The sequence below is a fragment of the Dermacentor andersoni genome, chromosome 5 (genome assembly GCF_023375885.2).
Source record: "Dermacentor andersoni chromosome 5, qqDerAnde1_hic_scaffold, whole genome shotgun sequence".
NCBI lineage: Eukaryota > Metazoa > Arthropoda > Arachnida > Ixodida > Ixodidae > Dermacentor > Dermacentor andersoni.
In genome coordinates this window covers 125,679,463-125,702,914 of record NC_092818.1, presented here as the reverse complement: position 1 = coordinate 125,702,914, position 23,452 = coordinate 125,679,463, and the positions used below count along the sequence as shown (strand labels likewise).

The 23,452-nt window shown below is 45.6% G+C and overlaps 1 protein-coding gene across 4 annotated transcripts in view; it reads right to left on the bottom strand.

Annotated features, from left to right (window-relative positions):
* The window catches only part of LOC126531105 (beta-mannosidase-like), a 308,119-nt gene that overhangs the window by 53,543 nt on the left and 231,124 nt on the right, over positions 1–23,452 (bottom strand). For 3 of the 4 annotated variants that reach the window (XM_055070968.2, XM_050178501.3, XM_072288276.1), the window contains 2 exons: positions 14,709–14,795; positions 1,002–1,149 (listed from right to left, as the gene is read on the bottom strand). In XM_055070968.2, coding sequence (XP_054926943.1) covers positions 1,002–1,125 — 124 coding nt within the window. In that variant the 5' untranslated portion in view covers positions 1,126–1,149; positions 14,709–14,795. Of the gene's footprint in view, positions 1–1,001; positions 1,150–2,969; positions 3,064–14,708; positions 14,796–23,452 lie in introns of those variants that run through there. The other variant, XM_055070970.2, reaches the window with a different exon arrangement.

Sequence of the window (23,452 nt, the reverse complement as noted above, 5' to 3'; positions counted from 1 at the left end):
CTGTAGGTTATTGATACCATCCTTTTACCATGCTTGTAGCATTTCACGATACCTTGTTTTTATGTCATTAGTATATACTTGTACCCAGCTTTGTCTGTCATATATATATATATATATATATATATATATATATATATATACAAATTTGCTCATTAGCTGTGTGGTCGTTGTACGTAAATAGTTATTGTAATAGTATTGCAGTTCCGTGCTTTCGCATTGAATAAGCAGCTAATTTACATTAATATAATATCTGCTCTCTTTATTGGCATTTATCGACGTATTCTAATATATGTTTAGATCGATTGCACTCCCTTGGGAGGCCGCTTGGAGGGCTTTATTGGGTACAATAAATGAAGAATGAATGAATGAATAGCATTTATTGCTTCTAATAATGTGAATTGTCTTCTGCCATATTGTCATGAGACGCCTGACAAAGTTCATTGTTGTTCATGAGTGTCATATATGCAGCTACAAATGCCTTTTTTTTTCATAATAGCTTCCCCACTTACGTACAGTACACTGGCTCACGCGGCCGCCACCAAATATACACGCTAGTTAGATTTAAGTTAGGGAAGACTCGTCTCAAAAAGGAACCTATACAAACCATATATTCCAAGGGTTAACACTGCTGCCTTGACAAAAACTTGCAGAAAATTTCGCACCCGATTTAGATGTCCCCTTCCGTTTTCTCGCCCAAAACGCTCACGCGTCACATAACTGCCATATTCATTAACTTCATGCGATCATGTCTTTCATATGTGATTACGTACGATCATATGAAATTCTTGAATGTGAGGGTTAAAAACGTGGTATAAGGGTTTTTCCTTTTTTTCGTAGGGTGCATTATGGGCAAGCCTAGAGTACCTCCTCGCCTACCCTCTTCTAGAAAATGCGATTTATAATTTCAAGCATTGCGGTCAGCACAATACACGGCAAAGAAGAAAGACGAAATAGGTTCACACCGTACAGGATAACAACAGCAACAACAACAACGTACGTACATTTGTTGGCATTCACGGCTGTCCACTGCCCGTCGAGCGAGAACGTGACCACCGCCTTGGCAACGCAGCAACAGGAAAACAGTAGAGAAAAGCCGAAGGCCAATTTGTGCCGGATCGTAGCCATGGCTAGTTATCGCCGGCGGCGGCTCTGGAATTTAGAAAGATGTTCGTGTCTTCGTCTTTCTTTGGAACTTCGTCAGCCATGTGTCTGTAATGGGTTTCAACTTCGCGAATGTAATTTAAAGGAGCACTGGCACGACAGTTTACGAGTGTTTATTTTTTGCTCTGAATGAAGGTCCTCGACACCTAAACCTTAAAAAATAAATAGTGGCGAACCTCAGAGTGCCCTAAATAATTCACTATATTTTTCTACGAACCAGTTTCAGTGTCGTGACGTGTACTGCTTCCACGTGGCAACCTTCTTCGTCATGACATTATTAAATACAATTAAAATCGGGGTTTTACGAGCCCAAATCCCAATATGATTAAGAGGCACGCCGTGGTGGGCGACGGCGGATAATTTTGACCACCTGAAAGCCTTTAAAGCGCAGATAAATCTAAGTACGCAAGCGGATTCTTCTTCTTCTTCTTTTTTTTTTTGGCATTCCGCCCTTACTGATAGGCAGCCGACGGGTCCCGGGTTGAACCCGCAAGCTCAAGCTCAGCAGCGCAACGTCGTAGCCACTAAGCTACCGTGGCGGGTATGTCACGCCGTCACGACAGATACACTTGCTATAAGAACAAACCTAAAATGGGGGGGGGGGGGGGGGGGGTCCGTAGAAAAGCCATCTTAGTAAATTCTTTAAAGGAGCTTCTGAGGCTTGCCATTATTTCTTCTGTGGTATCGAGGTCGAGGACTTTCATTAAAAAAAAAAAGAAATAAAAAAATGTAATGTTAGCACTCCTTTAAATAATTATAAATCGCAGGGAAGAACAAAGTAGGTCAGCAAGGGATGATATGGAGAGAAACATAGCTAAATAAACAGGTGCTTTTTAGCACAAAGGTTTATCAAGAATTCCCAACCAGGAAAGGAATAATGTAAAAAAAAGAATTTTCTGGTAGTTTCACGACACGTTCCGAATACATAACATAGCATCGCTAAAAAATAAAGAAATAAAAGGAGAAATAACAAGGGTGGAGGGGAAACGCAGCAATATCTGTGAATGATCCGCAGGTAGATTTGCTTTTTTTCTCCGACTATATTCAGGTTTTTCAAGCAAGAACACTTCTGTTTCTTCGGCATTACCCCTAAACGTACTTCATGATTAGCATACGCTGGAGCTACAGTACAGTCTACTGCTAACGGAAACAACAAGTAAAACTTTCTGGGTTGATTACAACTAGGTTTTGACAAGAAGTCCTCGGTAATAGGACTATCCTAACGCGCCAAATCTAGTCTTCTTGTTTTTCCTAAATGTACCGCCTTTGTGACACGTTCAAGTTATGGTTGTTTGAGTACTAATTAGGTATCCCCTTTAAGAGGGAATTGTACTCCATATGTACTGGTAGCTATAGCAGTGAAAAGCTTTATGCGCATATAGAAAATGTCATTCCAAAAATGATTGAATTTATTTTACAGCGGTCTCGCGACAATCCGTCAATCTTTGTTTCGTTACAGACCGCACATGCAAAAAAAAAAAAAAAGAAGCAAGGCGTTTTACACACACCGAAGCACACTATGCAGAGAACGCGCGCTGGACAATATGCACACCAACATGGCTCGAGGCGCGCGCACTGGTGATAACCTCCGCCACACGCTTAGTCTGACAGCGTGAGGCTGCAGAACGGGACTGGCTCGACTTCCTCCGCGTACCCAGCATCTCACTCCGCACTGAAAGACAGGCGATCGAGCGCCCATCTATGGCTTTAAAAATGCGGAGTATGAGTATTTTTGTATATCTGGACACTTTAGTGTCAACTTTTGTAACCGTCTGATGATAATCGACTCCACACTGGCATCATCTCACCTGTCGCTAGTCAGCCATGTATAAATGGAAACCTTATTTCGCTCTCGTAGCCCGTCTGCTCTGCCGTTGTCAAAGCGTCTTGCAGTTGCACCCCGCAGCAGCCTAACAGTCGCACTTGTGCCGCTATTACCGCAACAATTGCCACCGCGCGCGGTGGCAGCTGTTGGAGCAACCTCTGAGACGTCATCGGGCAGTTTTTATCTGAACTATAAAATGGAATAAAAGCCTCTATGCTACGGACACGTAGGCCGTGCGATGAAAGACACGAACGTGTTGGCGCCGACAGGTGCGCAAGAGGGAAGATGAAGTACCTTTGAAAAAATGCTTATAGCGAGGTATTCCGCCCCTGAATACGAGAATACCCGTTAAACAGGCCAGTATTCACCGAACGTCACTTTAATTTAGCAAGAACGAGCTGCACCGTCGGCTGCGGGGGAACGCCGTGGAGTCATAACTTCAGGCGCCTGATTCGAATGCGACGCTGAACGCCCTGTTCAGTCCTGAAGGTGACACATTTTGTCGCATTACTGGGTTATCTATTTCCTTTGGAGCTTGTCGCTGCTGTGTTACCAGACACGGACACCAGAAAGCCAAAACTAAGTACAGCAACTATAAGGGAAATCATTTTCCTAAACATGCTTTTTTATTTTATTTTGAAATACATCTTGAAAAAAATAAATTAAAATAATCATTGGTATGATTCCTTTTGCACTATGTGGCTTCCACTCGCTTACATTCGTGCAATACAAGTAGAAGCGTAGTACAGAAATGTGTGCCTCGGCCCTATAGCTTTCGCTGTGCTGCCACAGAAAGTTATCGCCGGGCATACGTCTGCCGAGAAGCTACAAATGGGCGAGTACGCTTTGAGTTCGATGGTGCTTTGAGATTTGTGCTTACTTAAAAAAAAAAAAAAAGACTTGGTGCTAACGAAGTTAAAAGCAATAATTTGCATTTGTAGGACAACACACGTACTCGCCGAACCGGGCGTTGGCGTTGCGTGCCTCGAGGACATTGTTGGCGGTGACAGCCATGCGGACTGCCACGCTGTGTTATCGATTATTCGTGTACAGTAGCGCGCGCGTTTTGCGTTACGTATTTTTTTTTTCTCTCCTTATACTTGGGCTATACAGCCCCAGCACGCTCGCTCACTCCCGTTCATTCGCTTTATGTGCGGCTGTGCATAGCTCGGAGCATGCATTTACGATTTCTTGTGTTTGTTCGTTCTTTATGTCACGTGCAGGAACATCCAAAGAGCTCGCCAGTTTCAGGCGGACACACTTGTAGGATACGGTCGTCAGTTCGGTAGCGTGAGTAGTTGTACAAAAATGTCTTCCACTTCCTGCTCTCGCAAATTTGCGGCTTATGCTGCGTCATTTGAGATTTCATGTTTTTCGCATTCACAGAAACGAAGTTCACGAATGCAGTTGTTTAAACGGGGACATGTATGATCGAGTTTGTGTAGTAACGATAAAGCGCATATGTTATTGAAATATTTTGTCCCTACAGGCAACTTCTAATTTTGTTCGTCTTATCAGAAAGCCCAACTTCTATGTATCAAAGGGAAGAGAACTAGGTCACTCACTGTGTCTTAAGCAAGAGTTCAGCGTATTTGAAATTATGGGGTTATTACGTGCCAAAACCACTTTCTCATTAGGAGGCGCGCCGTAGTGGAGGACTCCGGAAATTTGCACCTAAATCTAAGTACACGGGAGTTTTCGCATTTCGCTCCCATCAAAATGCGGCCGCCGTGGCCGAGATTCGATCCCGTGACCTCGTGCTCAGCAGCCCAACACCTTATCCACTGAGCAATCACGGCGGGTAAGAAGAGTAGAGCGTAAGTTTGTTCATCGTAAGTGTAGCAGGTAGCGCATTCTTCGCTGCACCAGCTGTCTGCCTTCTACCAATAAAGCGTGGTGCCCTTCAATTGCATTGGTTTCTTTCGTCGGGCTTGCTATGCAAGAGCTCAATTTTTACCATATTTCAGCCTATTCCACAAATTTAGAAACTTCGGCTTCAAGTTTATTTTCTGTCGCTTAAATCCTTACATAGCACTGCTTCGGATCAACCCACTTCATGACACAACATCAACGGCAAAAATACTGGGTCCCAAAAAGGTGCTATAACCTGAGCATCGGATCATAGAAGCAACTGGGACATTCTGGTATTATGTATTTTTTCTACCTCAAGCATTTTTTTTTTCATGTTTCAAAGTTAAAGTGAATTGTGGTGTAGTGAGAGCGACACTGCAAAAATTTTCCATGCGCCAGAACTTTGTTTTCTGTGTACATTTTATGCCCCGCTGCTCAAGCAACCTGCCGTTCTCCAGCATGGACTCCACCAATAATGAGCAACTTTAGCCTCACATTCATTTTTTTTTTCATTCAACACTTCCAGCAAACTGTTTTGTGCAATAAGCCAGTTACTGTATACCTCCTCATTTATTTAACATAGTAGTTTATGTCAGCGGCATTTTTACTGATGTAACCGTCCTTTGTCATGTGTTCCAGAATAAGGGGCTTGTTCATGCTTTCGTTGCAGTTAGTATGTAAGGCGTACGCACACGGCAAGCTTGCTGTCCATTTTTTTTTTCTGATGGAGTTTGTAGCACCCATAAAATGTAAAATTACTGCCAAGAAAAAGAAATGAACTACGGCGTTTTCTACTACGTGGTCCCAGTCTATTGCTGATGCATTGCACATTATTGTAAATGCGCACTCGAGCGCCATTTGCCACTCAATAATATTGGTATTTATTGGTGCACTGTAGCCTAAACCAAACAATTACACTTATTCGTTATATTTTCTAGTCATTCGCTTCGTTTATTTATTAAGGCTGTTTTCTCTTTTCGCTCCACAGCTACAGTTACTTCCAGTATACTTCGTATACGGGCTAATATACACTCATGTCGGTATCAGTTGTTGCTTTTGTTTTGATGCCAGCCACCTTTCTCAGCGTGCTTTGATTTTTCGCTTGCTTCTGGTGAAATGTTTAACTAGTAAACTATAATCTACTGGTGTGGTAAAACGGGAAGACTGCAGCAAGAGCAATAAAGGACACTTTTCTAGTAAACGGAATATTCATATATTGATGACTAATAAATGTAGCAAGTTCATTTTTATTGAATTGCAGAGCTCCAGAATTTGCAGAAGAAACTGCTAAGATTGTTGTAAGTACGAAGGCATGTCATTGTGGTGTCATGAAATGAAATGACAGAAGACAGTGTTCTTTACGGGCGATTACTGTAATTAGGACGGCCTGTAATGAAATTACAGACGCCTGTACCTTTTACGGGAAATTACTTTAAGTGTGACGGCGTGGTATTGAGGCGTGGTGGAATAAAATTGCAGACGTCTGTACATATTAAAGAAAATACTTAGCAGCCGATACTGCCAGAAAAAGTCCAGTAAAAGCGATGGCGTACTTTTTACAGCGTGGGAATGAGCAGGCGATTTGCACCTGCGCATTCTCACAGCGAAGCAAATGGTAGCCAAGAAGAAGCGTCTTGCCGAGCAGATCCGCATTTGCTGTGTTGCAAAGCGCGTTGCAAAAGACGAGCAGTTACTTAGATGTTAATTACCACGAAGTTAAACAAAACAAAACGCTTCCGATGACAGAATAACCTGAAGAATTCCTTGCGCGTAGTAGTAAATAAAATATAATTGCACTCGCAGTGTGTCTCTTTGCGTAGCAATTCACTGATACGAGTCAAGACTGTTTCACGTAACGTCGATTCCAACAAGTGCGTTGGTTTTGCTGCGGTATTGTTGTTTTGACGCTAAAGCCTCGCATGGTCTATTGAGCCAAAAGACCGGCGTCTCCAGCAGCGAGACGGCCCCTAAGTTACCATTGGCCTCGACAGAGCAGAGCGGGCGAAACGGGACACCCGCGGCCGCGATAGCGGGCCAGTGTTGCGTGAGGGTAGAGGGCATCGCCGCGACGCCACGTCACCGGCGCGCCTCGACGGAGCAAACACGTTGACGCGACGCCGTAGGGCGAGGCGGGTTGACATCGGCGAGGCAGTCGCGTGATGCGCGCGCGTGCGGGTGCCATCGCCTCGCTCTCGGAAGCTGGCGAGTGGTACGTAACTCTCTCTCTCTCTCACCCATGGGCTACTCAGATATCCTAAATTATTATAAAGGGGTCAGACTGAAGTACCCACCCCCAGATAAGGATCTAAGCAGAGAGGATGCTGTTGCATGGCGAGAACTGCAGACGGGTACTTTCCCGAATCTAAACGTTCCCAATAAAATTTTCCCTACACAGTATGAGGCTAAGTGCCCATGGTGCGGAGAGAAACCAGATCTATACCACATATCATGGGCCTGTCAAAATATTGAGTCCCCAACTATCTATAAAATTAAAAACCCGAGTGCGGAACAGTGGGAGAGTATGCTTTCCAGCGTAAGCTTGAACGGCCAAAAGCGCCTAGTAGAGCTTGCTCGCGGGTTGGCCATACTCAGTGGAGCCTTGGACTAGGGCACTAACCCTGTGATTGCAGACAGAAGAATCAATCAGAAGATGGAAGAGGCCGTCTGAAGCCGCGAAGATCTCTTTTCTAGAGCCCAATAAATGTTTTCCGTTCCGATCCGATCTCTCTCTCTCTCTCTCTCTCTCTCTCTCTCTCTCTCTCTCTATTGGGCTTAGCTGCTACGCGTGCCATTCGGCTTTCGTGGCCGCTGCTGCTCCCTCGGCATCGCGTCACGTAGGACGTCGATGGCACGCGGCGTCCTTCAATTCTCAGCAATATCGTCCAAATGGTTCCGGTATACAGCCAACATGCTAAAGTAGAAACTGTACAAAAAGACATAACACGCACCAATTTAATCACAAAATTCCGTAACATACTCCGCAGCAAAACTCAGAAACATTACTTCCAGCGCAAAACTCTAAAGACTGCTCAGCGGCATTCAATTGAACATTAATTATTTCGCACTCACAGCTCGTAAGAAGTGCTTACGTGTCCTCGGATATTTTTCTTCATCTCTTTCTGTCGCACTCCTCCCCCAAACACATGCAGCATAGCAATCCGGAAACCCATGATGTGCGCTGATATAAATGCGTGTCGAGATCCGTACGAAGAAGAGGACGACGGTACAGAAGGGTGGCACGAGTGCTTCAGAAGCTCAGCCAATGAGTGTCCACCGTGGAGGGGAGCGTGCGGGTGCTGTTCGGAGGCATACGGCGAGCGTGACAGACGTGGCGGGACGGAGAAGATGGTGCTCAACGCCGCGAGTAGCAGCCGAGATCCTGGCCCAAGGCTACCGCCGGCTCCCAGCTGGGCACGGAGGTCACACCAAGCTTCTTTCCGTAGTCCGCGGTTGGTGAACGTAGCAAGGGCATCCAACGCGGGTTGACCCAGCGTCTCCAGTACCGCTCCCGAGCTCCGGCTGGTGAACGCCGAAATGGCGACTGGTCGTGGCGTTCCACCGCTCTCAGCGCTCACCCGCGGCGTCGATGGGTCGCGCCTTCCTCAATGATATCTCCTCGCCCACCGTCACCCTCCGAACTTGTGCCCATCTCATTTGTACATGACCTGTGCAACTCATTTGGACATGACCTGTGCAATGTACTGCCCCCGTTCAAGCTATGATTTGTAGCCTCGCTTTAGATGTTGGTCTCATGTTTTGTACTTCGTCGTACGTTTTGTAACAGCGCAAAAGTAACATGGAGAAACGGCAGAAAAGCACATCTCCCTCCAGCATGTTTTCTTGCTTTGTCCTGAGTCGTAATATTTTAGTCTGTTCTATAAAAACGCTGTTTGTTGTCCATACATAGACGGCCTCGTTTCTTCCCGTGAAACTTACGTCATTGTTTGCTCAGCTTTAGCACGAACTCACATAGCTTTGTGACACGTCACCTCGTTAATCTCCATTACTTCTTTCTCGCTTTCTTTCTACCACGTATAACTTGCTCTAAGTAAACTTGCGCAACTTAGATAACTCTAAGCAAATTCGGGAATATAACATATTCGTCATCGAATTGCTATTACGTTGCCGTTACGCCCCAGTTTTTGTTAAAAATAGAAACAGCGACAGTTTTGATCGGCCTTGGTCTCGGATGGAACTAAACAAAAACATATATACGAGATGGTTGCACTTCATAAAACTTCCTTTACGCGACAAGATGAATCCGTATTTCGCAAACTGCTGGTGCATACCCGACCTGTTTCCACGAATTTCCTTTAGAAATAAGCTTCATTTGTTTCGCGCGCAACACAACAAAGAGCCGAGCGCGCAGAAACTTCGCATAAGCAGATATACATAGTTCCAGATGGATACGGAATCCCGCGTGTATGGTCATATAATACGCCCAAACATACAAGAGATGACGATGAAAAAAAGAATTCTCACGCCTCAGAAGCACTGTTCTGCCCTTGGGGAAAGTGCTGACGGCGAAACGCCAAAAGCAGGCGCGTTACGGAATAGAAGAGCGGCAGACAGGAAAGACGGCCGGCAGGAAGAGGAGGGGGGCTGCGGCGTGAAGAGTGACGCTATAGGTGCACAGCGTGCAAAGGATCTGCGGAATTCGTCTGCGGATTCTCGTACAGTCGCAAGCACCTCAATTCACGGGGCGAAAGGCTTACGCACTCGCAGACAGTGGGCCCGCATAAGCCGCCTAGTCTCGTGGTCGGCTGCGGCCGGTGAACAATTGCCCTCGCAAAAAAAGTAAAGAAAGAAAGAAAGAAAGAAAGAAAAAAAGAAAGAAAGGTGAAGAAAGAAAGAAGACCATGCGAAGCCGCTGAGCCCGACAGGAAAGCGCGCGGACCGCCAAAGGACGGCCTACAGCATTATCACGCGGCGGAAGCGATGAAGGAGGGAAGCTCCAAGACACCTGCGGCCTCCCTTCGTGGCGCGCGCGGTAGGCACCACGTAATCAGAAAGGCAATCATGCGCACCAGCAACACCGTGCGGTCAGTCCAAGCGAGGAGTGCTGCGGGCTGGCGTGTGCGCGGAACGGACGTGCGTCCGCTACAGGCTGTGTTCGCCTATGTACGCCAGCCGCCTACCCAATTGGGCTGCTGCCGTTTCGCGAAGCCATGTTGTTCCGGTTGCGTACCACCGGGATGCCGCTGCGCATTATACGCAAAGGTTTGGCTCCAAGATCAAGATCGACCGAGGAGTCGACTTTCTGACCGCAAGTGCCACGTGAAACACGCGGCGATATGCGATACGAAGCGCCAGCCTAGTAGTACATCTTGACGCGTGTGCTGCGTTGCCTTTCCCGGTGACAGCCGCGCAATGTGGGTAAAAATGGGATCGATGCTGGTACAGATTGAAAGTTGATAACCGTGCTGCGTATTGTGTTCGTGTCAAAAAGCGTTATCTACCGGCTTAAAACAGACGCTCGCAAGGGGTTATATACTCACTGAAATTAAGCAGGAAATGTGTTTCATGTGGTCGCCGGTTCTGATGTGTCCACGATGTGCCGCCAGTTTTGACGCGCCTTGTTTTCTGCGTCGGACATTGTAGGGGTTAAGCGTTGCTACCACGTAATTTAAACAGGCTGAGACCTCGCGCTCAGCAGCAGAGCGTCGTAGCCAACGAGTCAACGCGGCAGGAGACTGCCAACATTGAAATACATTGACTAGGGATGTGGTGTGCTGGTCACGATTCCCTCAATCGAAAAGGGAAAGCCTCTGAAGTAAAGAGGCATGCTTGTTCAATCAGCTATACGCTGAACGGAAGCCTTGCACAGTTTGGTTTATTACAGGGCTATCGGAAGAGTCGCGACACTGGAAACTGAATCGGCCTACGAAAAACATAGCCTTGAGAGAGAGAAAGAAAGAGAGAGATGGGAGGAAGGAAAGGCAGGGAGGTTAACACGACCGAGTCCACTTTGCTACCTGACATAGCCTTGAAAAGCAGGGTGCATTCTTTATGGTGATCCCGCTAGCTAAACATGTTATGCACCGAGAGTAGTTTCACAGGTCAAAAATTAGAGTTAGCACTGTGGAGCACTTTGCAAAGACAGACATTCATCCTATTAATTTATGGAAAGCAAATTCTCAAGTGAGACAGCATCTGTGCTAAAGCACACTTTTAAGGAACATTAATCCTATTGGTTGTAAACTACTGGTGATTTCGAAATAATGGAATCGGAAAATTGTGTATATGTGTGATGTCGGAATACCACCTCGTGAATTGCATAAATCGTCACATCGTAAAGTCCCATAGTCAACTCAAGGCCTTCTCGCTGCTTTCTTGGCACGAGGTTCACGCTTCTACGCTGTGTGCAACAAAGTACTCCCGAGTCTACGAGTCCATTTCTTATGCGTTCATAGAGTGTCTCGCTTCTCTGAACCTCGAGTAATGAGAAAAATAAAAGGTGCTGCATCATTTACGCACATGTCGCCGTCCACGTCGTTGAATGTAGTACACTGAACTGACTGAAATCCAGACTTCTGACTATAACTGCCGTAAGCGTAACCTCACTGTGGCTATCCAAGACGTCCCCTCCAGGATCGCGAGTTCCATTTGAACGCCCCTAATTTTTAGCCGGACAGGGATTCAAGCGCGAGACCTCCACACTCCGTCGCGCCGAGGTGCCTGCGGCCGGTCAACCATTTTACGCGGCGACCAGCACGCTTACGCAGGCGTTGCACTGGCGCCAACCTAATAAGGCTCCACCACTCTGAGGGCGCTATTCGCGGAGTCAGCAACGCGCCACCAGCTTTCCAGCCTTCTCCGCCCCGCTGATCTAGTTTTCATGCACTGCGCTGCGATGAAGGATTAGAGCAGCGCCGCTCACACGCTAGCGTGCCGCCTTTGCTAGAGGATCCAAACGTAGATGGCGCAGAATTCTCGGCGCTCCTCTGCTCCCGCAAAGCACTTTACGCGTGGAAGGAGAAACGAACATGGCAACACAAAAGCCGAGGAAAGGTTGGAGGTACTTAGGCGGCTACACAACGAAACTGTTCGGCGAGTTTTTTTCAAACTAACTATACTGATTCTGTCCGAGGCAAGCGCAAATCATGGTTTGTATACGTTCATAACTACACGCGCGGATTCACGGCTACCAGAAGAGATACCTGTCCCGCATCTTGAGCGGCAAAACGCCGGAAAGCCTGGCTTTCTTTGAGACAGCCGCCTCTTGTTGGTGCTTTCGTTTGTAAGGCGCATGTATGCTGAATTTTTCTTGGAAAACTAGGGCAGGTAGTCAGAGCAGAGAGTTTGTTTCGCATTCGCGAGGAGGTATTTGAACACTTGGGCGAAAAACAATTCAGGCCACTGAAGAGGCAATGGCATCTAGTTATATTGCTCCTTCGCGCTCGTAGAACCCCATCTCTACTTGCCTATGTGCAAATGTAGCAGTGAAACAGCTCGCATAAGCAGTGGGGATATATTCCCCAGTACATAATTACGATGACAGTTAACAGGAAAGGAGGAAAAAGACGCAAACTGCACAACTTAGACGCCTGAACTTAACTCTTCATGGGTGAAACGAAATGACCCATCGCACTCATGGTTTCGACCACTCGAAGCGATTCAATCGGTTTCCTCTTGATGTGAACGGGTTTGCTAAAGGTTGAGAAGAGCGCAACGCGAGTAATGGAAGCACAAAGAAAACTCAAATCTGCGGTAGCTGGCGTCCTTCTATGTACGTTTTCTCTTCCTCTTTTCATCCCACTTTGCTCTATCAAATCTTCCAGTAGCATGAAGTCGTTCAAATGTCAGGGATTTGTCGAACAGTGATCAACCCAGTAAAATATATATTTTCTTCTGTTGATGTAACGCGACTAATGCCTTCAAGGTATATGTAACTGCGAGGCTCACTTGTGAAAATCATATAAATCATAGAAGCCTGTTTTTCATCGCAATATCTAGAGGCCAGCTTTCAAAACAATTTGATTTTAACAAAAAGAGCTGGGAGGGCAGCGTGTAATGGAATATAAAGAAAGGGCAAATGACGTGGACAAGGAGACGACGCTTATTGCATTGCTAGGCGTAGCCTTCTCTATGTGCCGAACTTTTGCGAATATCAGATTTTCTCAATCATCAGAACTGTCAGGAACTAATCTGCTCCAATGTACTGTTATTCATGACCGGTCTATTCAGCATAAGCCTATAATTCGCAATATGATTTTGTTTTCTCGAGTCTGATTCGGAACCGGCACCCTGTAAATGATTACTTTAAAGCGTTCATTACAGTTACTCGCATTTTTCCGGCTGTTTAAACTAAGGTAGGCAACCTACGATTGGAACCCTATACCATAGCGCCGTTCAAGCTTCGTCTAGCCAACGACAACCTGCGTTGATGGAGAAACCACCGTGGAGCTCAGGTTGACCTGTGAACTCTTGGTGTTCATAAAGTAAATCGTCGACTCCACTAAACGTATTTCGCTACAATTCTATCATTCGCCGTTCATTGTATTCTGACGAGAAACACATCCCAGAGCTGACCTTAAAGAAAAGCTCACCTTTAGATGAGGCATGACAGACATGCGAATCACGCCGTCTGCTTCTCAACCCGTCCACCGGCGCCTTGCAAGCTTTTCAAAGGGCTGTCATGCGATCCTATGGTGTCATACTTAGGTACTATGATGTTCCATATTTAATCTAAATTAGCTTTCTCAAATAGAGTTTGCGTTGAGCTTCCTTTGCACTTAATGGTCAGTGTCCTGCTCTTGTTGCGCGCGTTTCTTCAGTTTTTACTTCGCGCCTCTGTCTGAAGTCGTTTGCTTGGCTTTCTGCTGGACTGAACTCCGAACGATTTATGCAAATATCTATGCAAGTTGACGCACATACGCATAACCATAAGCGCACGCAATACAGACGCGCGCATACACGCAGAAGCTCGGACACGCACGCGTGACCGAATTAAATAAAAAATTATGGGGTTTTACGTGCCAAAATCGCTTTCTGATATTGAGGCCCGCCGTAGTGGGCGACTCCGGAAGTTTGGATCACCTGGGGTTCTTTAAAGTGCACCTAGATCTAAATACACGGGTTTTTTCGCATTTCGCCCTCATAGAAATGCGGCCGCCGTGGCCGGAATTTGATCCCGCGACTTCGTGCTTAGCAGCCCTACATCATAGCCCCTAAGCAACCACGGCGATTAATGACCGAATTACCGCACCGACAAAGGCACGCGCTTTGGTGAAGTGCACTCGTCAGAACGATAGATTTTGGCAGTGGGAAGCGAAAGATTGTGATACTGCGCTTGTGCACTGCAGTGCTTGTATAGAGGGGCTTATGGCCCATGTCGCTGATGAATAGCCTCTTAGGTACCGATCAGGAAAATCAAGCGTTTCACGGGAGATGAAATTGTATACACAGCCCCATAAACTTGGTAAATACATCACGAAATCCTGGAATCAGGAGAATTGAGACAACAGTTCAAAGTTACATTACGAACGAAGTAAGAGCTGCCATCATTTTCTTAACTTAAGCAGCGTTCAACCTACCTAGAAAGCTTAAGCAAACGCGTGTATGAGACCAGACGGTCACGCTTAGTTTTTCCGGAGCCAGCTCTGCGAAATACAGCGCCAATTTTACTATGCTCCTCACTGTTTGCAGACATTTATGTCGAGGTGCATCCGCTACAGTTTCTGCAATATGTATTCCTGATTTTATTCGCGGCATTTCAATAATAAGTCCTCTCTGGAACTATTTTTACAACACACATTTCTAGAACAATCCAGACAAAGAACGCAGATTGCACGGTTTTGATTTCTTGCTTTCTTTGTCCGAAATCAATATGGTTAGTGAAAATACGAGAACAAAAATGCGCGTAACTCACCTTTATTCCCTGTTTCTAACTAGCTGGGTCATGTGTTGCTTCAAACACGGAAAGTTGCTACAGAAGGGGGATCCGTCCGGACTTGCACTGCAACAGACATCCACGTTGTGGTAAGCGACGACTCGCAATCAGTTCACGACCACGTATTTATCTGCGGCAAAGGCAAGCGAGCTCTGTCAGAACTGATAGCGAGCCTGCGGAGGCACGTGCTTCTTCTTATGTTCCTTTCTTTCTTACTCGCTGTACGGAGATAACGATCGATCGTGCGATTTGTTCTGCGGTCAAGGTTTGCCGTGAGAAACCGATTGCTGCTGTTTTTTGGCTCGGCAACGTGTAAACAACGAAATTTTATGCTGTGAACTGAGAGCCATGGCTGCTGAGTACCGTGGCTATCTGAGGCTTTATGAGACTACACCAGCTGGACAAGCATAGAGCACCACATTTACGGAGACACATCCAGGTTCCAAATGTCACGGCTGCCAGCGCAGCTGCCCCATTGAGAAAGAAAAGCTCCCCGGGCAAGTCCGGCCATGCACCACGGGCACGTGCCCTGAAGCTGGCATTGTGACGATGATGGGCGCGAATGATGACAGTGCTCCACACAAGGAGCTTGCAAATTTTTATTTCGATAGCAGTCATACGGCCACTCCAGGCGTATTTTGCCGTCGCCGTTATGTTCGTATAGAGTCCTGCGGCGATAACACCGTCACTGCACGTCGTATGCTGTGTGTGCGGGTTTTGAAAGCACGCAAGGGAAGCCGACGATCTCGGCTCAGTGTGGCGCACGCGAAGGAGGAAAGCAGAGAGCAAACGCGCCGTCTTCCGCCACGCGAAATGCCGTGTGGAGAATGGAGGGAGGGAAGGGGGACGGCGTTGGTGCTCCGGCAGCAACTGCGTATTTCGCGACTGGGCGCGAGCGGAACTGACAATCTATATATGTTGGTAGGTAAACGAAAAGCAAACACAGCCTGTGTACAAACGAAAGACGTTAGACGTCGTCTTTCTTTTCAACACACGATCACCACGGACAAGGCTATACCTTTTAAAGCTGAAGAAAATATTAAAAACTGCGCGAAGAGCACTTGAAGCGTTTGCAAGATAAAACAAGTCATGTAGCTAAATGATTCAAATAGGACCTAAGCCGGTGCATTGATAAGCATCGCCATAGAGGTGTGTAAAACGCGCTCCTCATAAAACAGAACCGATTTAAGAAATAATTTAGCCGCTAATATATGCCGACGTACACGTAAAATAAATTTTGTAACAATAACTTTAAAGCTAGACGCCTCTATTTAGACAGCTGCTAACATGCGCTGAAAAATCAATTGGGAGTACTGACTGCGGGTATACGTTATACTGACTCCTTACGTTCAACGAGTGCAATTTAGGACGTTTTTTGCTTGTGAACACCAACGACTCAGACATGCCTGTTTGAACACCTGCTGCATTTGAAGGGGCAGCGTAAGCATCAGTGCACTTTTTCCCAATACTATGTAACTGTGAGAAGGTTTATTCCATTTCGGCGTGTTAGTTTCTCTCTCGCCTTTCCTTATTGTCCTAACTCGTACGTGTGTTCTCCTTGCTCTTGTGGGGTATCTTCGCCATGCAGAGCTTTTCCCAGCTCTTGCCATCCTTATCCATATCTAATCCTTCATACTGTGAGGGTTAGCAAACCGAGCACTATGCTTGGGCTAACACTCCTGGTCCCCCCCCCCTTTCTTTTGTTCCTCCTTTCTGTCTACCCCCAAAGATGAATTGTAAAACCTTACGCTTTACCTCGCAGCCATAATTGTCCTTGGTGTACTCACTAAGTTGCAAATAACCAAGGAGCGTGCTTGAAAAGAAGCTGGTTCTTTTTTAAGTATTGCGTTGCATCCTGCTTTTTCATCGTCCTCCAGCCGCTCACCGTATTAATGTCAAGGTGCAAGTAAGGTCACGGATGACATATGAAATCACTAAAACTCTGGGAGCACGGAACGGCCGGTCGGGCAAACAATGTGCCGAAATCCTACACACTTTGTGACTGTTCGTGCTGTCATAAGGCAGCGGTAGTTGCGTGGGTGCATTTCTCTGCGAACGACTGTCAAACGCACGCGTTGCGAACAGATTACACGCAGACTCGGAGAAATTCGAATCAACCCTTTGCTGAAACAGAGGTTCACTTCGAAAAACGATATGGCAAAACAAGATCAACATAGCCCCTTTAAGAGCCCCGATTTCCGGTGATCATTAGAAGAATAACATTCGAGGACGCATTTCTCCAGTGGCAGTAGTTTCTTTCAGGACTGTACATGAAGGCTTTTTTCCAGTGCTCAAAGGCGCACGTTCCGACATGCAAATTCTTTCGGAGGAACTGCGCCTTCAAAACGGCAAGAAAGGTGCCTCACGAATGGTGAAAGTGAGCCTTCTCATTAGTTATCTTGAACCGAGACAGAAACTGACTGCATAATGATGCTGCGAAAGTTGAAGCCATAACTGCTAGATGATAGTTGAAGCCGAAGTTTACAGACGAGCCGGAATTAGACATTGCAATAAACAGAGTAAACTACGGCAAGTGATGTGGCACCGTTCACCTAAAAGGTTCCTTCCACAAGCCATACTTTCCTATAACCAGCACCATCACTGTGAAAAGGTTTTGCTGCACCAGCTGGGACTTCCTGTATACCTACGGTGAGGCTAAAAGTGTTTTCATAAAAGGGTACTTTCGGCTTGCTTACATCTGACGCACGAATTGAGCTTGGTAAAGAAAACCGAGATCTATTCTTAGTAAGCCTTTCAGAAAGCTTAGACGAGGCTTAGCCTACTCGCTCTCCGCAAAGTGACAGCTTTTAAAAAGTTCTTGTCAAACGCAAGGTACGCAAACAGCTTCTTTTTAGGTGCTTACATTTTATTCGGAAATTCGAAATGGCTCTGAACTTTCGTCTTGCATGGATGACCAATGCCTGTGCGCGGGGCTGTGTGGTCGCTGTAGATTCAGGGAGCCGAACGTTTCAAGGTTAGCCCCAGTGCTCGCTTGCCGTGTATCTTTCGTTGCCAAGCACGTTACGCAAATATGCATGCGGACAAAATCGCAGATAGAGAGTTTAATGGCATGCAAGACGTTTTGCGTTGTTTGACCTCTTCACTTTACTTACAGACATGTGGTTTCAAGGTACCGGACACTTCCACTGCTGATTTCGTGATAAGACACTGTTGAGGGATTCCTTAATAACTAGAAACTTTTGAAGCCAATAGACAACGAAACCAGGGAAGGCTTAACCCTCTCAGGTGCCAATTTATTCATTTGATTGAAAAGTTATTTCACCACTTTTCTTGTTTCTTCAGACTCATAACGGGCATACAGCTGCAGAACAGACGAAGATTTTTTAATTCTTTAGCGAGTTTTGTCCCGTTTTCAGAATGTGGACTCCATGCGAAAAATCACTACTGGAACATCAAATATAAGAACATCCTATATTACATGTCTAGCAGGCTTGAAAACACCTTAATTATGGGGTTTTACGTGCCAAAACCACTTTCTGATTATGAGGCACGCCGTAGTGGAGGACTCCGAAAATTTCGACCACATGGGGTTCTTTAACGTGCACCAAAATCTAAGTACACGGGTGTTTTCGCATTTCGCCCCCATCGAAATGCGGCCGCCCTGGCCGGGATTTGATCCCGCGACCTCGTGCTCAGCAGCCCAACACCATCGCCACTGAACAACCACGACGGGTGCTTGAAAACACCTGTTCAGCCACTTGAATATTATGCCTGGTGCAAAACGTGGCGAAAAACAACGAAAGAAGTGAACCCGCTATATTCAATGACATACCGACACCAAGAAAAAACACCCAACCATCTACGTTCTCAATCGTTTTCCTAAAACATTATGCACATGTTATTAAAACTTGCAGCCCAATTTCAATCAGAAGTATTTCAATATGAATGCAATATATAATAAGTATCATTACAATGAATGAATGAATTCTGAGGTATCACGTCCCAAAACCACGATTTGATAATGAGGCACACAAAAATAGGGGGAGGGAGTACTCAGGATAAATTTGGCCACCAGGGGATCTTTAACGTGCCCTCATTGCACGGAAAACGGGCGTTTAGGGGAACACTAGTCCCCAATTCACGGGGCACGGCTGATCAAATGCCCAACAAGGTCGCAGGATTTGATCCCGCGACGTCGTCAGGGATAAGGAAGCACGAGGTCGTGGGATTTCATCCGACAAGTTCGTGCTTATCAGCGCAACAACATAGCATCTAGGCCACCGCGGCGGGTTACTTTCATCAACGTTTTTGCTGTTGATACACTATCTTGTATACACAGCACAGTTGTATACACAGCACCTGAAAGGGGTAAAAGTGATTAACTGCTTTTTTAACTTAATTGTGTGAATAAGAAGAGCCAATTAAAGCGCAAAAAGAGACAACTATCCACTTGTGGGAGCTGAGCCCAAAACCTTTGTATGATGCATGAGATGCCTCCACCAGTTGAGCTAGAGCAGGTTACTTTATCTTATTAATTTTTCTTTATTGCTCCCCATGTAGAAGTACTTATATACTGTGAACAACAACGTCGCACATCGACGAACTGTCAGCCATTGTTGAATGACTACGCATGTCAAATTTCTATTGATATGGAACTATATAGTGCTACGATGGCGGCTGTTCCTCCGTCCACTTCCTTGTAGATTTGTGTATGCGTTATAAAGCTCTGGTGCTGGTAGTATTAGCCAGAGCCACTCGCGACCATGGCGGTGAATGTTAGACATCCCGCCGTCATACTCTGACTTAAATAACGCAAACCAACGCTTCGGTGTGGCATGCGCTAATGCGGCAGCTTTAATCTCCGGCATTGCAAAGCAAGATATTTACGGCAAATCAAGACTGTCTACGCAGTGTGGGGCGGTAGCGAAAGTTGAATAAACGTCTTGCAAGTGCTTCAAATATATGGCGCAGAGAGAGAGAGAGGGGGAGGTTCTGAAATTGGAGCAACTGTAGCACATGAGAATGCACATAACTACGCAGAACTCGGGCTTTCGTAAAACAGTTGCGGAGAGGGAGAATGAGACGGAGAGAGAGAGAGAGCGAGATAAAGCAAGGAGAGAAAAGGTAGCGAGTTCAACCAGACGGGTTGCGCAAATGCTGAAATAAGATTTGGCATGCCCTGTAAGGGCCACTTAAAGAAAGATAGTGTTAGACGGCAGCTTGCACAAGTTGCTTGCTCTCTTTCCTTCTTTATCTTGTGCTCGGGTGGTTACGTTGCAGAGTCCACCCACTTGTACTTTCACTGTGTCTCACCCTAAATTTTTTCCCGTGAGAAATCAATGAATGTTCGGGCGAAATGACTGTCGCGCGTGGGTATTTTCATAATTGACACAATTATACTTTTTAGGTGAACCTTGAATTAGTTCCGTGAAGTGTGCTCTTATTTACGAACTCCTGCTTAGCATTTGACGATACTAAACCCAGTGTAGTTGCGAGGCGAGCGTACCACATACTAACGTAGCAAGACCTTCTGTGGAACATTTAATGACGAGCAACTAAAATCAGTGAACCATGCTTGGGATGCGAATCATTGCATGTAATTGTTTACCTGCGAGTACCCTAAATGCCCAGAAGGACATTACATAGTTCCGACATGCAATACATGCAATGTTTACACAATACCGTTTCTTTGGGAATTTAACTGCATGAAACCTACACAATACACACACTCCAAAAAGCTTTCAGACTGAAATGGGCGACAGATCTCATGAACAACTGGTTCTAACAACTGAGCATGTCTGTCATCATTCAGGATGCCATCGATATGACAACCTCTTTCAATGGCTGCAGGAATTAGTGCAAGCGATCGTACGGACGAAGCGACGTCTATTGTGCCCCACTACAGCATCTGGTAGATTTTAATTTCGCTTTCGACAATGGAACCTGCGGTACGTTGCGCTCCTTACCATTTTAGCAGGCATTCTACAACTCGTAGGCATTAATGAACGAGATTGGCTACAGCCTACGTTCTATTGCCCTCTTATATTTGAACTCCTTCCGCCTACATTACAATGGTGTGAACAAAGACAGTATATGTTTATCGGTTTCCCCTTCTTAAACTGATATTCGTTTCTAAGTGAAATGGTGTACAGCATACTGTCTGCCACAGCTGCGGGTGTGAGAAGATAAACGGTGCTTTTGTCCACGTGTGCACCTGTTATCTCTCGTTACAGAGCGGACATCGGTTGCCATACACCACATCTGATAGAAAAGAAACTTGGTCAATATCGGAGTGAGAGATCCCACGGCAAACGCTACAGCAGGCCGTTCGCCAAAATGCTGCAATAGCGTGCTGTTTCTGCAGTCTGCCGGCCGGCTAGATGGGCTTTGATAGAGTTGCGTGTCGCACCTCGTTTCTGTGCGCTGTATATACAGTGTGTCCCAACTATCACACACCAAGATTTAAAAATAAACAAATGCCACGTAGCTGGGCAGAATCAAGGTAATATTGTTTGCCATCGCCTGGAGATAGTCAGAAGATTATTTTTTGCATTCCGCCTAATTACATAATTAGTGTTACTTAATGAATCAGCTTCTAAAATATTATAATTAGATGAAAAACATCAATGAGAAAAGTGTGGAGCAACATGAAAAACTCCCGATACAGCTTTCTGTTGCTCAGTACGTGCTACATATAAGTTTTTTTTTCCCGAGTGCAATAGAAGTCCGCGAATACACGTAAAGTGCCTCGAACAGCCTCGGCTGCCTTCACGCTCGGAAAAACACTTTTGTGTAGCACGTATTGAGCAACAGAAAGCTGTGTAGCGGAGTTTTACAGCGAAGCTGTCTACGGCTAGGATCTGGAGGATCGCGTCGGCGCGTAGACAACAATTTTTCATACGTGCGCCGATCCCGAAGATAGTTCAATATCGGGGGGACCCGCGGCAGAGGTGTAGTTCACCATTGAGGAGCCCACATGCACAGCATCGCTGGTCATCTTTCTTCACAAAGTGGAAGGGCACCGAGTTTTTCATGTTGCTCTATAATTTTCTCATTGACACTTTTCATGTAATTATAATATTTGAGTTGAATAATTAACTAAGACTAATTACGTAGCTGGCAGAATGCAAAAAATGATCTGAGTATTTGAAAGCAATATCAAACAACATTACCTTGGTTCTGTCCAGCTACGTGGCATTTGCATATATTTAAATATTAGTGAATGATAGTTGGGACACTGTATATTATCTTGCTGCTTCTCTCTCATGTAACCTTTTTATATATCCATGTTATTTCTATGCATGCAGATGGCCAGCCGGAACCACCTCTCGTTAAAATTCCTGCTTTGCTTCCTTCCTCGATGTGGCTCTATGTAATTACCATGGTGCAACGCGTAATCATGGCATTCTTCTCTAAAAGATCTAATTACTTCGTTTATCGAATGTTGCATTGTGTATATATAATAACACTTAGCACGTTCACATTTGCCTATAACGCTAAAAGACGCGGAACAAGGAGAAAGAGGAGAAACGCGCGCTTCTATTCGTGCTTCGTCTTTTTGAGCCACCAGTTAAATACGGTCAACGTATACCAACTTGCCCAATTATCTATTTCTGAAGACGATTAGCATGCCCTTTTGTTTATGCAATATTTACTTGGTTAACTAGTTGATTAATTAATTAATTCATTCATTCATTCATTCATTCATTCATTTTGTATTATTTCATTCACTAGTATTTGCTTGCAGGAGCTTGCATGCCGTTTTCTCGCTGTTTCTCATTTAGAGCGATAGCTCTACTACTACAGGCACAAACCCAGAAAACGCCTGGTTCCGTAAATCTGTCGGCCTTCAAACTCAGCCAAGGTCAAATTGGGACTTAGCCTGCCACTACTGGCGGCTGCTGTGTACGATTCGGGGGCGCCCATATGTTGAAAGCGATCTGCGATGTGGACAGAGTGCGCAGTGCCGCGGGCCTCATCTTCAAAGTGATCTGCGATGTGTACCAAGTGTGCCGAGAGTTGGTAGCTTTGTATGCGCGCTGCTTTCGACGCTTGGTTCGCGTTGAAGCCGATACGCTGCATGAAGGTCATTTCGCTCGCTGCTGCTGACGGTGCCAAGAAGCGTCTGTGTCCTTTCCCAAAGCTAACAAAACCGTGCAATCACTGGACAAACTTACTTTAACCGCGTTCAACCACGACAATTTTTTTTCTATATTGACTGTTTAGGTACGTATGCAAAATAGGCCCCATTGCCAAGACGTTTTCTTTTTTATATCACCTTATGCTATCATACTTCGATTATTGAACAATTTATTATCTTAAAGAAGTTGGGGAAAAAAAGTGATTCACGTGAAATAGCAGCACTTATGTCTCTGTGCTCTGCAAATACGAATAAAGGGGTCAATATTTCAGGAATTACGATGAGGGGATGTTTGAGGGCGAGTAATACGGTGAAGCCGACTCTCTGTGATTAGCAGAAAGTGGCTAAATAACTGCACGGGTATTTTGTAATTCCTTTGCGAACGTATTCCAGCGTGAGCGTTTCGGTGCTCTTCTGATGCAGTCAGATTATGCTCTTGTTTGGAACCTTGTAGAAGAAAAATAAAGTAAGAGTGCAAGTTTCACTTTTCAATACTAGCGCACAGTATTACCTCACAGCATAGCCGTGGGGCTTTGGAAGCACCAGTAATCGAAGCAGGAGATTTCGCGAAAATTTTAGTTACCTTCATGATGTATTCTTTTCTTTTTTTACTTAGGCGTCA